Below are 19,857 nucleotides of genomic sequence, written 5' to 3' on the forward strand. Positions count from 1 at the left end.
CTGCCCAAAAATGCGTGCACACACCAATTAGACTTCTGCACACTGTTCTAAAAGTCCCTCTGCGTGTGGTGGCATTACACAGGCAGCGCACAATCGTAGATAAATGATATCATATCATAAATGAATAGCGAACCAGGGACAACAAATATGCATTATTTCGTTCTCGCTACTTATGCAGTCTCAATGTGATCCTTGCCCTTACCGTTCTGCAACACGGATTATATGGACCGTCTATAAGTACGACAAACTTACATAATTTTATGCCAAACTTCTGGAGCCCCGAGTTAAAGCAAGTGGATGTGTTAGCAAGTTGCAGTGTATTTTTATAGCAAGTCAGGCATGGCACATTTCTTCATAAAAAGAACAACCCACTCAAACCAGGCACGTAGGCAAGGGGGGGGGGGGGGGGGCGGGTGGCCCCCCCCCCCCCCGAAATTCGTCCGGCCTTCTATTTTCCCGGGCAACTTTTGTTTTATATTTGCCATGGAAATACTTTCTTTCGAACAATTAGGCCTTGGGCCCCCCCCGAAAAAAAATCCTGGCTACGTGCCTGACTCAAACTACATGCAATAGTTATCTGCTGGCAGCAAGTGTTTGTAAAAAGAAGGAAAAGATGAATCAGAATTAGGCGACCCCAATGTTCCATTTAAATGACCGCCCCATTTGAGCATCAATCACAAATGATTGACGCCTTTCGCGCGCTGCCAGGTTCAAATTTTCGCATATTTTTACATGCATTGCTACCTAACGTGTAGTTTTATCACTAGACTTTTGGTTTCGGCACACTTTGCCATTTTTCCAGAAAGTGGCGATACAGTACAGAGAGATTCATGGACAGTGGTGGCAGCAAACATAGCGGATCATGGCGTCAGACACATCAGGCTGTGCAAAGAAACCTACGTGAATCGCGTGATTCCGCTGCTTCTATGGCAGACTTTTTTGACGAGTCAAGCAGCGAGGAGGCCGAAGATGACTTCAACAGCTTGGATTTAATTTTAGAGAGCAATTCGGACGGGGATCGACCTGGGACTTCAGCCAGTACTCGTAGCTGAGTGTAGTTTCACATTCGCTTCTCTCGCGAGTAGCCAAAGTGGCTTGCTCTTTGTTCACATTATTTTATTTCTTTGTTCACATTGTTTTATTTCTGTTTGATATAGTCTCAACAAGCTTTTAAAGAGCTCATCCATCAGCTTCTCAACCTTGATGACACCAGGCCAGCCCACACTCCACCACCCTGATCCGCGAGGCACGCACTCTACAAGCCAGAAAAAGTCGACAGGCGCAAGAATTGTAAGCTCTGTTATTATAACAAGAAAACCGAGCTGAAAACAAATGTTTTTTGCAGTACTTGTAAAGTACATTTGTTTTACTACCGCGCGGAATTGCTTGGTTGAGTGACACAAGTGCCATGGGGCATGAGTACTGCACTTGTTTTGAGACACATCAAGAAAAGTGTTGTAGATATGTTTACTGAACTTCTCAAAGTAAGAGAAGAGGCCATGTTTTGGGTTTTTTTTTGTGTAGTACTTTTGCTCAAGTATCTATGTTTATTCCAACTTTTTTTATGTTGTCCTTGCAGCAAGTGTTCAATAGGACAGTTTTTATTATTACTATGCATAAACTTTATGCGTAATACTTCAATCTGTATGAAAGACCATTTCATTAGCTTCATTTTGATGTACGTTACAGAAATATAGCACTAGTACTTGATTTAATAAAAAGTCTTCCGACACCCTTCCCCATTGCCTCTTTTTTTGCGCAGTCCCGAAAGAGTTAATGGCCCTAGCCCCAAGCATGTGGCTCACTTCCCTGGCTCATACCCATGTCCAGTGTGGGTATGAGCCACACGATTTCTTTCTCTGTTTCTTTTTAGCAGATACATATATATTGTTGCACGAAGAAAACAGGCACACGAGTGCAGAGTTGGTGTTTTACGATAAATACAGCTGATGCTCAAGCGGCGGTAAGAGACGTCGTCTTCCTCTAATCTGGGGCCAGCTTCCTCGTTCTTTTCACCGCAACATCACCCTCCCGGCGGGTTTAGCTCCGTCCCGGTGCAAATCATGGCGCATCACTTAATGTGGGTATATAAGGCTTGAGTCTGGCGACGTGAACAACATCGCTTGTGACCTGAGGTAGCAAAGACACGTCGGCTGGTGTGATCTCGTACGTCACGTCAGACAGTTGGCGCAATATCTTGTACGGACCAGAGTAACGAGAAAGGAGTTTTTCCGCTAAGCCGACACGACGAGATGGCGTCCGGAGAAGGACAAGGGAACCAGGCGAAAATTGTGGTTCTCGGTGCCGATAATCGTAGCGTCGCTTTTGAGAAACTTGCGATGCTGTGAGGCGATGACGAGCGACCTGTCGGGCATGGGCGGCCAAGGTTATTGCATCGCGGGCGTAATCAGTCGCTGAGAATTGTATGTCAGAGGGTAGCAATGTGTCGAAAGGCAAGACAGGGTCGCGGCCATACAAAAGGTAGAATGGCGAAAATCCGGCGGTGTCGTGACGGGACGAATTATAAGCAAAAGTAATGTACGGTAAAGCGGCGTCCCAGTCACGATGATCGTCGGAAACGTACATGGCAAGCATGTCAGTTAGAGTGCGGTTCAGGCGTTCGGTGAGCCCATTCGTTTGAGGATGATACGCGGTAGCGATCTTGTGTTCGGTAGAACAGGAACGGAGCAGGTCATCGACGACCTTCGACAAAAAGTAACGGCCTCGGTCCGTGAGTAACTGGCGAGGGGCGCCGTGGTGTAGGATGACGTCGTAGAGTAAGAAGTCGGCAACATCTGTAGCGCAGCTGGTCGGTATCGCACGCGCAATGGCATATCTTGTTGCATAATCTGTGGCGACGGCAATCCACTTGTTGCCTTTGGTAGAAATAGGGAACGGGCCAAGTAAGTCGAGGCCCACTCGGAAGAATGGCTCTGTAGGGATTTCAATAGGTTGAAGCAAACCAGCGGGAGGCAAAGCAGGCGTCTTCCGGCGCTGGCACAGGTCACAAGAAGCAACATAGCGACGCACATAGCGATAGAGACCGGGCCAGAAGAAGCGGCGCCTCACGCGATCGTAAGTCCGAGTGAAGCCCATATGTCCAGCAGTAGGAGCGTCGTGGAGTTCCTGGAGCACGGCCAGTCGCAGATGCTTGGGAACGACTAGTAGCAGCTCAGGGCCACGGGACTGAATGTTGCGGCGGTATAAAATTCCATCACGCAAGGCGAACATCCGGAGAGAAGGGTCGGTAGGCGCGTAGCCTAGGCGGTCCATAAGGCTCCGAAGAACAGGGTCCTGTCGTTGCTCGCCACCGATGTGGAGAAAGTCGGATGGGGACAGAGTACAGATGTCCACGTCAGCATCGGTGTCGTCCGGTTGATCCACGGGATTGCGAGAAAGGCAGTCAGCGTCGTTATGCATGCGTCCAGATTTGTGCACTATGGAGAAGTCATACTCTTGAAGACGCAATGCCCAACGTGCAAGTCGTCCAGTTGGGTCCTTCAAAGAGGAGAGCCAACAGAGTGCGTGGTGATCAGTTACAACGCGGAAGGTACGACCAAACAAGTATGGTCGAAATTTCGCGACAGCCCAAACGAGCGCAAGGCATTCTCGCTCAGTTATCGAGTAATTGCGTTCGGGCGTGGAGAGAAGGCGGCTCGCGTAGGCGATGACACGGTCGTGGCCCTGTTGATGCTGAGCGAGGACAGCGCCGATGCCATGACCACTTGCATCAGTGCGCACTTCAGTGGGCGCGGAAGGGTCGAAGTGCGAGAGAATCGGGGAACTCGTAAGTCGCTCAATAAGGGTAGAGAATGCTTGCTCTTGGTGTGGTCCCCAGAAGAAAGAGGCATCCTTCTTGAGAAGGTCGGTCAGAGGACGAGCGATGTCGGCAAACTTTTTTACAAAGCGACGGAAGTAAGAGCATAAGCCCATAAAACTGCGGACATCTTTCGTCGAAGAAGGAATAGGAAAATTTCGCACAGCGCGAACTTTCTCGGGATCAGGTTGGATTCCTGCTGCATTTACGAGATGTCCGAGCACGGTGATTTCGCGGCGACCGAAATGACATTTAGAGGAATTCAGCTGAAGGCGAGCAGCGCGAAACACAGAGAGGATAGTTCTGAGGCGCTGCAGGTGGCTTTCAAAAGTCGACGAAAAGACAATCACATCGTCGAGGTAACACAGGCACGTTGACCACTTCAAGCCACGCAAAAGGGAGTCCATCATGCGCTCGAATGTAGCTGGCGCATTGCACAAACCAAAAGGCATGACTTTGAACTGGTATAAACCATCTGGTGTTACGAAGGCGGTTTTTTCCCTGTCCATCTCATCAACGCTAATCTGCCAATAGCCGGAACGGAGATCAATTGAAGAAAAATAGTTGGATCCATGAAGGCAGTCAAGGGCGTCATCTATGCGGGGCAGTGGATACACATCTTTTTTTGTTATCCGGTTGAGGTGACGGTAGTCGACGCAGAAGCGCCACGAGTTGTCCTTTTTCTTTACTAAGACCACCGGGGATGCCCACGGGCTACTCGATGGTTCAATGATGTGCTTGTCCATCATCTTGTCGACCTCTTTTTGTATGATGGCCCTTTCCGCAGCGGAGACGCGATATGGTCTCCTACGAATGGGGCTCGCGTCACCGGTGTTGATGCGATGGGTGAAAATAGATGTCTGTCCGAGAGGGCGGTCGTTCAAGTCAAAGATATCCCGATAAGATGACAGCAGGTGACGAAGAGCTCTTGTTTGTTCTGCAGGAAGATCAGGGGCAATCATCTTACAGATGCTGTCCGCAGTCGACGAGGACGAAGTAATAGGCGGCAAAGGTGTGCTGGTAGTGGAGAGGGAATCAGTGGCCAAAGAAGAGATCTCGTATTCTCCCAAAGGGGTGATATGCGCCATGGCGATTCCATGTGGAAGCACGTGAGTAGAAAATCCAAAATTGACGACTGGGACGCACGCCCGATTCTCGATTATTTGGATTATGGTGCTTGGCAGGGCAATGTTTCGCGTCAGAACCACGTCGGTGAGCGGCGACACAACATAGTCGCCATCTGGGACGGGAGGACAGGGCGTCAGGAGAACAGCTGTAGCAACTTGTGGGGACAGGCGAGCGAACTCAGCAGAACATAAACGGGGTGATGCACAGGTTGCGGCGTCGGCAGAGAACGGCAGATCCAGCTGTACAACTCCTTCGGAGCAGTCAATTAGGGCTGAGTGCTTCGAAAGAAAGTCTATGCCGAGAATGAGGTCGTGCGGGCATTGTTCGAGTACAGTAAATAAAACAATGGCGTAGTGGCCACCAAGGGTAACACGTGCTGTACACATTCCTAGAACAGCTGCAGTGCCACCATTGGCGACTCGTACAGTGCTCATAGCGGCGGGTGTCAGAACTTTCCTTAGCCTTCGGCGGAGAGCAGCGCTCATAACTGAAAGCTGCGCCCCTGTATCGACAAGAGATGTGACATGAACACCATCAACTTCCACGTCCAGTAAGTTTCCGCATGTAGGCAGGGTCGGTAGAGGATTTGAAGGCCGGGTCTTAGTTGCAGCGTCACCTCCGGGAGCTGCGCCGCCTAGTTTCCCGAAGTGAAGCGGCCGGTTGTGGATGGGGACGAGGAGCGGTGAATGAGAGGTGAACGCGAGCGACGACCTTGCGGAGACGGGGAGCGGCTGGACCTTGGCGGGACATTGTCGACGTTGATGCTCCGAGTCGGCGTGTAGGGCGAGAAAGTATGACTGTCCGGCGGCTGGTGGTAATAACTAGGAGACGACCACCGAGGAGGTGACGACAAGCGACTGCGGCAGTGACGGGCAATGTGTCCAATACGGGAACAATTAAAGCAGATGGGTCGATCATCCACGGTGCGCCACTCGGCTGGATTGCGGCGGGGCGGAACAAAACTTTGCGGCTGGCTGCGTGTGGCCGGGGAAACCTGGTAAGTGTTCGTGTGACGGACCGAGCAGAGTGATGGCATGCCCAAACTTGCGATTTCTTCCCGAACAACAGCTTGTATGAGGGAGATGGAGGGCATGTTGTTCCCAAGGTCCGAACGAACTGGAGCCGGAGACATGGCCTCGAGCTCACGGCGAATAAGGCGCGTGATGTCTTCAGGTGCTGTCGGTTGGACGAGCCGTGGTGGGTCTTCGCAGGAAGAGGTCGCGGCGGTATTCGGCAATCTGTCGTACGCTTGAGCAACTCGACGGCCCTTTGCCTGTTCGAAGCGCCGACACTCCTTGATGATTTCATCGACCGTAGAGCAATCTTTGCACATTAGCAGGTTAAAGGCATCGTCGGCAATACCTTTTAATATGTGCCCGATCTTGTCTGCCTCGGTCATGCTGTCGTCAGCTTTGCGGCAGAGAGACAGCACATCTTGTATGTAGACGACATACGATTCTGTTGACGTCTGAGCGCGGCCCGCAAGTTCTTTCTTTGCGGCCAGCTGACGACCGACCGGTCTGCCAAACAGATCTCGCATTTTCTGTTTACAGACGTCCCAGCTCGTTAGGTCAGCTTCATGCGTGTCATACCATTGCCGCGCAGTTCCCTGAAGATAAAATATCAGGTTCGCTAGCATGAGGGTCGGGTCCCACCTGTAGCTGTCACTCACCCTCTCGTACAGTGTTAGCCACTCCTCGACATCAGTCTTATCCGTGCCACAAAACGGTCCAGGGTCCCGCGGATGGGTGAGGAAGACCGCTGGCATGGAAGTTGACGGTGGGTGTGCCATCGAGGCGGCAGGCAGATGACGTCCGCTGCGAAGTTCCGTACTGGTACCCAGCACCTCCACCAAATGTTGCACGAAGAAAACAGGCACACGAGTGCAGAGTTGGTGTTTTACGATAAATACAGCTGATGCTCAAGCGGCGGTAAGAGACGTCGTCTTCCTCTAATCTGGGGCCAGCTTCCTCGTTCTTTTCACCGCAACAATATATATACTTTTTCCTTTAACTTAAAAACGTGTTATAGAGGTTTACATGTGCTAAATATAGCACATCTTAAAATGTAGCATATTTTCCGGCCTACCACTCGCACCCTACTATAATATTAGAATTCTGCTACTATGTAGGGCTGCTTCCACTTTGCTTCAAAACAAAGAAGTGACATTTGCACAAGCCTAAGGTTGTTTTAATTCTTAAAAATACTATTGTGCAAGTAAGTTGGGTCAAGACAAAAATGCTTTTTTTTTTGTTCAAAATTATTCGGCCAAACCACTTCGAATTTGCTTTGAACCTGAAAATCACTAATCGCCCATCCCAAAAATTCTCTCACTGGAACTGCAGCACAATGATATCGGAGAACGCTAAGCCCATTTTGAGCCAAACTGACATTTCTCTCAGTTTTACAACCACATTCTCATATCCTCATAACCCTTCCATGACCATGAAAAAAGAAGAAAATTGTACCAGATTTACCAGAATTTCCTATTTGCACTCAGTTTGTAGAGTTCCTTTTTTTTTTTCTCAATAAAACGTCTTCATTATTTGTAGTCAATGGGGTTTCTTGATTTCCCAAATTGCATTACAAAATAGCTTGAAGAAGGCTGAACTGCATGGCCCAAACGTCATCAGACTCCTCAGATGTTACTTTCCTTTGCCATACAGAACTTTAAAGAGCTGTCGTGTGATGAGGGGGTCATCAAATCACTTTCTTTTACGCATGCTCTCATTCCCTAGTTGCGAGAGCCATGTTTTATGTGGGGTTCTCAGAGGCGGCAAAATAATGAAAGGCAAGACACAAATGGCATAATTTGGACAGCTGTGTCTATGTGGAGCCAGAAATGGTAAGGACGAGTACAGTTGGCACAGGTTCACTGTGGGGCAAATGTTTGTTCTCTTTGACTGCAGCTGCCATTGGTTGCATTGGTAGAAAATTTCATGACGACTATACTCTCGATGGAGGTCGAAGGGTTAATGAATGAGTGCTAGATCTTCCAAAAGCAGCATCAGAACACTCACCTCAAACAGTTTAGAGCCATCCGCACCACATGGTGGCGTATAGCTTCTCAGGGCCTTGTCCACGACAGACTGAAACCACTCCCGCCACCATGTGGGCTTAAACTTGAGACCTTCGGTGGTAAACAGGTTAAACAAACAATGCATTTCTTGGCCGTCCATGGTCTGCTCTAGGCGCTTTTTGCAAGCCATGGTTAGCGTGTAGCTCACGTGACCAGGCCTTTCAGCAACTATCTGGAAAACCACAGCAAACTAAGGCTGTAAAGAGGGTGTGTGTGTGTGTGTATATATATATATATATATATATATATATATATATATATATATATATATATATATATCTTGCTAGAATTTCAACATTTATGTTCTGCACTGTGAGGGTGCTACCACCCTAAGTAAAATCGTTTGCGCCTCATGGCACAGGCGCATCTTGTGGATTGGTCGTGGTTGGCATTAACAGCCGCCGAGCAAGCAGCGGCGCTGTGCTAGCGCAGGTTAGGGTTAGTGCGGTGGCGCTGGCAGCGCCACCTGTGGGAGAAGTTAGGCCCAGCATACAAAAGACAGCAGCGGCTCTCTTTGGATTTCAGCGGCGTGCGCAGGCGGACGTCTCCCGCGGTGGGTCCGTGGGAACAATACCACGGCTCGTTTCCGGTGGACCCCTCGTTGAGCCGAACATCAGTGATGCCGCATTCGCATACCTTGCACATGCGTTAAGTTGCTTGTGTTTGTCATGTTGCTTGTTTGTTACATTGTCATTGTGTAAGGTTACTTAGCATGTCACTAGTTGTGTATCAGATTTGGCAGGCGAGCACGCCGTTTGTAGAAAAGCAGGCTAATAAATGCGCACGTGTTGGTTTGCCTGACAACATCTGCTATCTCCATGTGTTCCGAGAGAGGCGTTCACCTTCAGACCCCACACTGGCTGCCCAATGTGGAGCTCTTGGGGCATCGGATGACAGTTTTTGCGGTTCAGGGCAACCTTTGTTTGGGCTGGGTTAGAGTAGGCCTTGGCGGGATTTTCATCGCTAGCGTTGGCGGCGTGCTTTCTTGAAAGTGAGGATTGGTTGTTGTGGCGTGCTTGAACATGTCGGCATGCTAAGAGTGTTTTATGTTCGCAAGTAGTTGATTTTTATATTTAAAAACATCGTTGCTGCTGTTATTGCGGCTCGACACTGATCGCTCGGTAAGCTGCTGTGTGCAGCGAGCGAGTAGGGCCACCTCCCAGAGCTGTTCTCTGCTCTCGGGCTGCCTGTTCTGCACCTGTGCAGGGTGCTTGTTGGATGCCGGTAGTTGACGAGCAACTCGTTAGGCCTAAGGCTCTGTGGAGCTGCCTGTCACACGTGTGACACAACCCGTTGGATCATGGCGTTCAGGTGTTGCACTCTGCTTCCCTCATTTTTATCTTGCGATGCATGAACTAAGCGAAGCCACCTTTGTTTATTTGAACTGGGCATCTCAGTCGCCGCCAATGTCTTTGCTAGCGGCACTGAACATTGTACCGTGTGGGCGATGTGCCTGTAGCTCTCTTCCCTTTGTCCTACTGCACCGTTCAGTTGACAGTATCTTGAGCGCACGCAGCAGGAGTGATGTAACCCGCGGCTGGCTGTCTTCACCGCTGGTCAGGAACATTGTCTTCACCACTGGCCAGAAATGCGGTCAAGACATCTCGGGCAATCGACATGCATGTGACATGCGCGGCTGCGCAGTCACAGGCATCGGTCTGAGGACGCGAAAACGAGCTCTCACTGCACCGCCTCTTACAACGAGCATCTCGGGTGCGCGTGCGCCTGCTCGGTAGCCCCGCGCTCGTGGCCGCTGCAGTGACCAAATAGTTTCAAAATTAACGTCTTCAGTGCCGGCGACACCTTTTTCGGTACCTGCTGGCCTTTTAATAAAAAGAAATTCAATCCTGCCTGCATTTTATACACTTGCTGGGCAAGAAGTCAGAATTGCCAATCCTTGCCTAAGGGTCTCATTGGAGGGGCCGTAACTATTAGTGCAACGACATTATGCAACATGTTTTCAATGATTGTGAAAGCTGATGTGGAGGAGAATAAGTGGACAAAGTTTAAGAAATATAAAAAATGGGTTTTTTTTTTAATTGTCCTCGGAAGTTTCCATTGTTCGGTGTTTTCTTGAACTTAGCCCGATCATATGGTGGCTAGAGGAGAAAGTGTGACAGGCGCTGCATCCCCGCCGTGGGAGAGAGACGCGCGGAACGCAATGAAAGTTCTGGCCGCCGCATGGGGCGCTGGTGTAGTAGTAGGTGCTCGCGCTCGCCGCGCTTCCTTTGGCTCGTCTGGGATCGTTCGTTCTCTCTGTGCTGTGCCGTCACCTTGTTCGGATGCCTCCCCTTCACTGTCGTCGTTTTTTTACCCGCCACTGTACTCATGTGTTCTGCGAACCATGCCGTCAAATCGCCAAGTAGTACATGCTTCGTCCCTGGCTGTAAAGGCGGGTATAGATCGTGCTCGGAGAAGCTTTCGGTCTTTAAAGCCCCGAAGGATCTCTCGAGGCGAGAGCAATGAGCTCGAAATATTAAGCGGACTGACAAAGAGCTGACAAGGGACAGCGTTGTTTGCGAGCGGCACTTCGACATGAGTTTCATCGGAAGGACATACCAACACATTATAAACGGTGAGGTTGTTGAGATACCCCGCGTTTGTCAGAAGACGCTGTGCCTACGATGTTTCCTGACGCACCGAAGTACTTTTCCAAAAAAAAAAGAAAAGCAGACAGGAGTGTCCAAAGGGAGCGCCAAAAACTTGAAGTTGAGGAGGGTCAAGTAATTTGACCTCTTAACGTGATAGGGAAGTATGTGATAACAAATGTCTGGCATAATTATGGGATGACGAATGTGTGATAAATAAACATGTTTTACTATTTCCCTTTCCCGATAATAAGAACGACACAGAACCAGCGCTGAACAGTTCAGCGCCTGTCCTGTGTCGTTCTTCTTCTCGTGTTGCCGTCTTTTTGCGCTGCTTTTACCATGAAAAGCAACCAACTAGCCCAGTTTTTGCACACGGTTGCAGATTAAACATGTCAAAGCAAACCGATATTAAGAAACATTTAAATATGAACACCTGGATGCACGCCAGTTCCGTCTGGTTTAAAAGCATTCTTGGTTTTCTTTTTTTTTTTTCCTCTTGCTTAGCACCGCTAAGAACTTGCAACACATGCTTCTTAGCGAAACAAACACGTAGCGCCTTTAACAGCACGGGTATAAGCGATTATTAGAAACAACTAACGTCTATAGCGGCCATACGCAAAGCAGGCAAATGCCGCCGCAAGCACCTACGGCGCAGGTAGCGGCACCTGGTGTCACCGCCATCTTTCATTGAAAATTCGTACAGCCCTCCGCTCTCGCCCGTCACACTTCCCCCTCTAGCCACCATACCGATCATCTCTCTTTACTGAAAAGTTATATAAATATAAGATTTGGCAGTTTGGTAGATAAGCATGCGAAGAACGTAATGCGGATTTTTTGTCGCTCTGCTACAAGCCTTTTTTGAGATAAAGACCTTCAAAGTAGAGAAAATAAAGTTTCCTGGGCCAATTTTGAGGTTTTTTATAAAAACATCTACACTACACATAAAAACTGAAAATACCTGAGCAGAAGCAAAAACATGCATATATTTAGTTAAAGAAATTTCAGCTACCTAACTTTAATATATTTTGTGCAATTCATAATGAAAGTTGGGCAAAACAGCAGAGCGGATGAGCGCTCCACTCCACCTCTTCGTCATTATTGACTTCCTGTGCTTCGAAAAAATTTTTGGCGGCAAAACAAATTGAAGATCTCTTCTTTCCACTCATCAGGCAATAATATATAAAATTTTGAAATAAATTTAAGAGGTCGAACAGCCATCGTTTGTTCGATTTTATGTGGAGTCACCCAGTAGGGTAACACTACAAAGAACACACAGGACACAGAATAACAGGATGAGTGTAAACTTCAACTTATTGCTCATACACAGTCGACATAAGTAAGATTTAAGGAGCACATGGAAAAAGATAATGCACCTGTACCCGCCTATGTGACGTCCATCATGAAATCAATTTCAGCAGGAGATAATTTTATTGATGGCTCTCTGACGCATCTTTTGGCTCCCAGAGATTCCATGAGTGCGGCTTCGTAAACTATTCTCTCTTTGTCATCTTTTATCTGCTTCATAACTGTGGTTTTTTTAAACTCAGGTGTGCGTGTGCATTGGTCACAGTGGGTAGCTAAATTCCCGGGGTGGGTTATCTGTTGACGATTATACCTTTGTTCTCCAAGTCTTGTGTTAACGCATCTAGAAGTTTGTCCAATATATTTTCTTCCACATATTAATGGCAAACTGTATACAAGTGCTACATCACCTATCCCATGTGATGTGATCATATGATTTCTTAATTAACTGGGATAGACAAGTCTGTGCAACACTTCTTTAAAGAGTTTTGAATGGCCACTACGATAGCACATAAGGCCTTTTTCACCTTTCGTCATATCAGCCCAACACGTGTGGCAGGGATTCAAGTATATTTCTATGTCGCAATTTTATTTGGTAATTCTATCATGTACTCTAGCCCTCCGAATAGGTCATGGAAGGTGTCGAAGACACATTGCGCCGTTGTTTGTAAATGACACTCAGCACTGAAACAAAGGAGAAAATCGCCCATATACCAAAAGAAAGCTATGACACTTAACTAAAAAGGGGCAATGGCTGTTACCTTAAAGTCGTTTTCCTGAATGGGCAACTTCATAACTAAATTGATGTCGAACTCATTGGCTTGGCGGATGCGCAACCCTTCGTAACTGCTTCCAGTGTAAGTCAATCTGAAAAGTTTAATATTCAGAAGCACACTTAAATTGCTATTATCAAAGTCAATGTGTGGCTAGCAACAACACAGAATGTTAAGAGCAAGGCTTAGAGTCAGACGTGCCGTTCAGCAAGGAAAAGTTGTCATTCACCTAAAAGTGAAGCTGATTTGCATTATCATGCTACCTCCAAATGAATCTTAACTTTACCTTGCACAACTCCACCCTGCCATTTCAACTGTAAGGCTTTCTTTCTGAAGATCCTGTGTTCTTTTGACTGTTTGATAGCAGTCACGTTAAGATAGATGCGTAAATTGAACAACAATGCTCACATGTCTGCCCAGCAAATACTTTTGCAATACCTGTTAAATATCTGTGTAAACAAGGGGTCCCTCTCCATCTCTGCACGGAGGCCATCCAACACTTGTCGAAGAACTTGCTTGTTCCTCTCCGTGATGAGAGCGTCCTTGGACAAAGCTTTGTGGATACGGTCTATGCACTGTTCCCGTTTCTTGTCCATGGCCTCCACGGGTCAAGCTGCAGTGAATGCACCTGAAAACATCAACACATGTCAGGGTATGCTTACTGCCTTTATGGCGAAACAGACCACACAGGACAAGGCGATGACTATCAGTTGGTTTCTTAAAGCAGGGTATTGTAGGCAAGGAAAGAAGGGAATGACACAAAGCTACTTGATGCTGGCTGACATGACAAAATGGCAATTGTGAACATGGCATCCATGACAATAAAATTACATGGCAGCTGCGATACTTTGAACAGCACTACAAGTGAAACAACAAAACAAGAACAGTTGGTAAAGAGCCCCGTAAAACAACAACAATATATTTCTTGGCAAGGTGAGATTCAAACCCGTGCGCCCACGATCCAAAGGCGAGCATCTCACTACTCGGCTACAAAAAAAGAAAACTTGTGTAGCGATTGGTGCAGTCCTGAGCTAAATGCTGCTCCACCAGTGTGAAACCTGAGTGCGTGGCACCCAGCAATTGTAGAGTTCCCACTGCTCTGTTTGCCAAACCACCATTGTGTTTGAGGTAGGGTTTCTCTGGCACAAGTAGAATCTTGTTAGGGACATGTGTGACATAAATGCAACTTCCTGCTTGTTATGGCACTTCAGATACGTGTTGTCTGCGAGTTCCGTCAGGCTGTTTACCCCTTCGGATGTATAGTAGCAAAGCGCCAGAGGGAGGAGCAATCGTGCGCTTGGCGAGGCGCCCTCTCTTGTGCGGTGCAGATGTCAGCCTCATGTTTCCAAAGCGTTTTTAGCGACTTCAAGGAGGGATGCGGGGCTAAACGTCAACTATTGAACTGCTGCGCTAATTTAGATGAAAATTTCAGGGATGGCTCACCTTCTTGATATTAGGAGATAATCCAATTTTCAGCACCCTAGCATAAACACAAAAAAACCTACAGCTGTTATAATGATGAATCAAGTGTGTTAACTTGGGAAAACTATCATTTCAAAAATAATGAAAATGCACGAGTTATCTATCATTTTAAGTCCGCTAGATTGTTTGTAATGCAAGATAAGGCCAGTCACGTATTTTTTATGACGTTTCTGTAAAAATGTCATTGCTCTAAAAGCGAAGTTTATTTTTTTCCTTGTCACTGCCTGGCAGACTAGTAATTCTTTTTGTGTTAGAAACTACTTAGAAATCATTAAAGTCCCTTATCTTGTTCCTGAAAAAATTTGAGTCTAGAAACAACCTTGTAAGCAGCTTGTGGTGAAGCTGTTTGAAAATGACAGTCTCCCTAAGAGGCTCGTTCCCCCAATAAATGCAAACTGAGAAAAATGAGTTTAAAGATTTCACTAGATGCTATTTATTTCGATGGTCAAAAAAATTAATCAAAGTGACCTCCTGCATAAATACGGGCTGCCTCATCAACATGACTCTGTTCTGTGACAATTTCATGCAATCGTCTTAAATTTATCGCAGCTTTCGAGCTGCGAATGTTGCTCACAACACGTGCTGGTCACAAAACTGACCACGCACTAATTGCAATGAACTCTGAGGAAAACAAACATATAAGCTGAGCAGCACACAAACACAGCAGGAGTAACTCAGAATTGCCGCGAAAGCATTGGCGGATGGTCACGAGATAAGTTTCCGCTCATTTGTGCTTCAGTTCCAGTTTACCAGAGATTCTGCTGTCGGCGCGCGGCTCGAAATGTGCCTTTTTAACTTATTTCTTTGTCCTCTGATTTACTCTCAACAGGTCTCCTGTGGCAAAAAAGCACGAAAAACAAACAAACGAACACGGGCATTCACTTCGCGTTCAGCTTCCTGTCCACTTTGCCGCAGCATCTTGAAAGGGACGTTTCAGAGACGCTCTCCCAGCAAATTCACGCCACCCTCTTGTAAAATAAATTTTTTTTATTCTTTCCTGCAGTACAGATAAGAACCAACTTGGTGAGCATGTTCTTAATGAACTATCCATCCAACACAACTCAAATTTGAAAATGCATATTTTTTTCAAAAGGTGTGTTTTTAGCCACGCATACTCCCTAAAGGGTACTGACACAAAATTTCGCGGCCGAGATAGCCTGCGGGATTGATTCCAGGGAACATGCGTATATCATCTGCAAAATACCAAGAGCGAATATAGCTTGGAAGTTATTTTAAATGAATTTTGAAGTTTGCATGAGTGATCGATATCCTCGCGCTACTGACACCCTCAAAGGGGACCCTTGGGGACCCCCATACTTACCTCACGTGACCACGCTGCAACAAGTTATAATGACGTCATAGCTGCCACGTTTTTTTGCTGCGTCTCCAGCAGCCTACTTCTCGGCAGCTGCTTGCGAACCGCACGGAAGTGCGTCACAGTTCTGTGTGCTGACGTGATCGAGCGCTGCTCCCGCTAGGTGGCGGTAGCTGCACCCGGAGGCTTGTCGTTTTTGAGACTGAAACTGACACTGGTCGGTAATGAGGAGCCTGTAATTAATTATCTGTCGCGCGCTTCAGCAAACGATGTGCCGTGCTATGACTAACAGGCCCCCAGCAACACACTGCAGCAAAAAAACGCGAGGCCAAAATTTTTGTGTCAGTACCCCATTAAGTTCGTTACTGCGATCACTTGTTTCTTTCAGTTAATTATATTATTTTAGGCCTTGTTCGTTTATTTTAACTTGATCTGAGCATTGCTGGCCTTGTTCTAGGCCTGTATTGAGCACTTGATTGTGAGCGTGATCACGACATATGAGATCTACAAACAACAAGCCGGGTTCCTATACAAATTCTAAAAGGGGCTTGTTACAAGTGTGGGGGTGCTATCACCCCCTGTAAAGCCATTTGCACCTCATGGTGCACGCGCGTCTCACGGATGGGCCGCAGTCAGGTTAAACGGCCACCGAGGGAGATGTGGCACGGTGCTAGCGCAGGTTAGGGTTAGCACGGTGGCGCCGGCAGCGCCAGCAGCGCCGCCACGAGGAGAATAGGCTAGCGTGCAGGAAACAGCAGAGAGTCCTCTTTGGGGTTTGGTAGGGTGTGTGAATGGACGTCTCCCGTGGTGGGTCCATGGGGGACTATACCACGGCTCTTTCCCGCGGGCCCCTCGTGGCGAGTCGAACATCGGCGACACCGCATTCGCGGTGCATTGTATGTCTTATGTCCTCGGGTTTGCTATGTTTTCCGGGTGTTCTATTGGCATTGTATAAGGTTACTTAGCGTGTTACTAGGTTTGTATCAGATTCGGCAGGCGAGCTTGTCGTAAAAGAGGTTAAGAAACGTACACGTGTTCGTTGCCCTACGGCGTCTACTGTCTCCAAGAGTGGCGATCTCTTCAGACCCGACACAAGTGAAGAACTCTTATATAGCTCCCAGTTGTCCCTTCTATGGGGTATCACGCAAAGCAGTCCTTCAGAGGCACCACCCCAGAGGGGCCGTGACTGTCCCTCCTTTCTGCTAAATGTGCCTTTTATACTAAGTGGCACCGGAGATCCTAACAAAAAGCACGTAGTCCATCTAATTAGACAAGATTTTCGGGGTTCTTGATCATCATTTCAAGTGAGATACATAAGCATGCACATGCTGATTACAGAATAAGTTACAACATGCATATGTACAAAAGCATTGACTTAGGGGCCTGTTTTTTGTAAGACACAACCACGTAGTGTATAAAGACAGTGGATAGCAAAACCTTGAAAATATTGAGGGCATTATTTGTCACCTTTAATTGAGGTGTAATAATTACAAAATAGAGGGGCTGCAACGTTGGTTTTACCCAAAGGTTATTTACAGGTTTATGTAAAGGCATACATGCGCCCGTGTTATACTCTTTATATAAGGAAAGTTTTTTTTTTCTTTTTATATTTTACATGGACCTCACTTTCCACTTGCACTAGTTCTTTTTTTTTTATTTCACATTTAGTGCAGCCATAGCTCTTTAGATAAGTACCGTATTAAAAGATATGAAGGGGCACCAGTCGAGGGTTCTTTGTTAGACACAACCTGAAGGAAGGTAAAGGGGGCACTATTGCAGTTCTTTAAAGGAGTACCGACACGATTTCGAGACATCGCAAAACGGACATTAATCGGTTCTTTGGTATGCAATGTCAACGTTCTCCATACACCGAAGCCGGAGAACATGTATAAAATATTTTACTTTGATTCTCAAATTTTCGTCGCTGAGCACAAGGCAGCCCCACCGCAATGGACATTATCCAAACGAGTCGACACAGTTCCACTGAGTTTGAGAACTCTGCGTCCTGCAGGCAGCCTAAATCGCAGAAATCACCGTCAGGGTCACTGGACGACAATTCACTCATCGTTGTTTATGCATCACGAGTAGACGACAGATCTGCCACCAGTACGTCGTGAGTTGCTGTCTCCCCGTGACGTCACACTGCGATGACACGTCACTGAGAAGCCGCCCCCTCCCTATCGAAACCGAAAGCATTTTTTTAAGGTAGCGGTATTAAAAATATAATCGGTGCATTCCAAGGCACCACATTTCTCTTTTTAGGGTTTTCAACACCAGTGTTTTTATTCAGAGCAACAATCCGAAAATATACAAAACTCGTGTCAGTACTCCTTTAACAGTAGTGTAGGAATTATGATCTAAATGTACCGTGCTGCAGTAGTCTAGCGGTTATGGTGCTTGACTGTTGACCCGAAGGTCGCGGGATTGAATCCCAGCTGCAGCAGCCGCATTTCGACGGAGGCGAAATGCTAAGAGGCCTGCACACTTAAATTTAGGTGCACATTAAAGAATACCACATGGTCAAAATTTCCGGAGTCCTCCACAACGGCATCCCTCATAATCACATCACAATTTTGGGGCGTACAACCCCAACAATTCTTATATGATATGATATAACTGTAAAGAAATAAAAGTGGACGAAAAGACTACTTTTCGCCAGCAGCTGCCAGCTTCTAACAGGATCACGTGCTACGTGATGCCAGCTGGCAAAAAAGAGTGTTCCACATTCATCGTCATGGCTACAAGCAGCACTGGCTAACACTCCCATGTTAACATGCACAGAAACACCCAACGAAGTAGACAGGACGACGACTGCCGCCGTAGCTTAATTGGTAGAGCATCGGACGCGTTATTCAAAGGTTATAGGTTTGGTACCTATCGGTGTAAAGTTGCATTTTTATCCACTTTCAATTTCAGAAGTAAAGCGGTGTACTGGGCGAGCTGGTTGATGGCTAGACTTAGCACGTGGAAAACAGGACACAGAGAAGAAGACATGGGACAGACACTAAAATTTCTTTACATTTATATCATAATTAGTGCACTACAGTTAAAGGACTATAAATAATGTCCCCTGCACCTTCCTTGATTTCGTTAGGTTATATTATCGGGTATGCTGTTTATCATTTCACACGTCACTATTGCCAATTACACTGTCTTTAAAAAACTAAAAATTATACTGTATTAAACCTCCAAACACTTTTCACGCTGGTTCCACCACTTAAACAATGACATTACATTAGAAGACAAAACTACGTCACAGCATTGTCTAAAAAGCCTACCAAATATGACGATTAATCGATGAAAAGGTCCTAATGGATAGCGAATATATTAATCGAGAAAGGCAAAATCTGCGAACGACTGGTCATTAATCGATTATTTTGCCGAGCATCCCAAGAATCTAATCAGCAGAAAGCGTAGCTGCAATGTGCTAAACCCCAGCCACACAAATGGCTTCGCTCAGCTGAGCGGAGTTGTTTTTCTCTTTGCACTGGTATATATAAAAATGGCATTCGGTACACTGCATAAACAAACAGCTCAGCAGGGCAACACGGGCTTTGTTAGTGTCAACAGGTTGTTTCATTCTAGGAATGTAAATGAATAAAAGACAAAAAAAAGGAAAGAAAGCGGTAATCAAGGGGCTCGCGCAAGCCTCGCTGGACCAGCCATCCGGCAACTATCTGGTGCGTATTTATCAGCGTTCGCATTGTCGCCTTCTCAGGGGCGGTAATTCGGGCTAGTTGGTTGCTCACGATCGTAAAGAACAACGGGCGAGCTTGCCTTCTCGTGTTCGTGCCCGCGCTGCTGTATGTCAAAGTTCGTAAGCTCGTGCAGCGGGAGTTTGGAATGACGAACCAACCTGTGCACACGCAAGAAGAGACAGACAGCCGATGCAGGCGAACTACGGCCTGAAGTGCTCGCTTCACGCTTAGCCAGAGCGTCCGGAGAACAGTTAGATATGAACCACTACGAACTTAGACTGCTTTGGTGGCTTAGGTGGCTTAGGGGCTTCGGCGTCAGGTTTATATCAGGCGGGCGCTGCCAGATTGTTCCAGAACGTGTCACGTGTCAACTCCAAGGTATATGTCAACTCCGTCGACTCCGTTCCGAAACTCGCTCATGCCTATGGACAAATTTATGCAGACAGTGGAACGTTAGATGTGCGGCAAAATATCATGTATGAAATTTAAGCCGCAAACGTAAGCACTGTTTGCTTCATCAAGCTGGCGATCCTTTTCAAAGACAAAAAAAAAAAAAAAGAAAATGAACTAGTTTATTCGTCGGAAGGTAGCGCAATTGGCACAACCATGAGCATAAAGGACGGGAAAAACTTTCTCTACTGGTATGTGTTTCAGAGGAGGAATAAAAAGTTA

The 19,857-nt window shown here is 46.9% G+C and overlaps 1 protein-coding gene across 2 annotated transcripts in view; it reads right to left on the bottom strand.

Moving 5' to 3' along the window:
- LOC119406268 (cyclic GMP-AMP synthase-like receptor) overlaps window positions 1–19,545 on the bottom strand; it is a 40,611-nt gene extending 21,066 nt beyond the window's left edge. The window contains exons 1-4 of one of the 2 annotated variants that reach the window (XM_037673001.2): window positions 19,344–19,545; window positions 13,129–13,303; window positions 12,679–12,784; window positions 7,966–8,196 (exon numbers count right to left, since the gene is read on the bottom strand). In XM_037673001.2, coding sequence (XP_037528929.1) covers window positions 7,966–8,196; window positions 12,679–12,784; window positions 13,129–13,286 — 495 coding nt within the window. In that variant the 5' untranslated portion in view covers window positions 13,287–13,303; window positions 19,344–19,545. Of the gene's footprint in view, window positions 1–7,965; window positions 8,197–12,678; window positions 12,785–13,128; window positions 13,319–19,343 lie in introns of both variants that reach the window. The other variant, XM_037673000.2, reaches the window with a different exon arrangement.
- Between the last annotated feature and the right edge of the window lie 312 nt (window positions 19,546–19,857).

This window comes from Rhipicephalus sanguineus, chromosome 10 (assembly GCF_013339695.2).
Source record: "Rhipicephalus sanguineus isolate Rsan-2018 chromosome 10, BIME_Rsan_1.4, whole genome shotgun sequence".
Classification (NCBI taxonomy): Eukaryota; Metazoa; Arthropoda; class Arachnida; order Ixodida; family Ixodidae; genus Rhipicephalus; species Rhipicephalus sanguineus.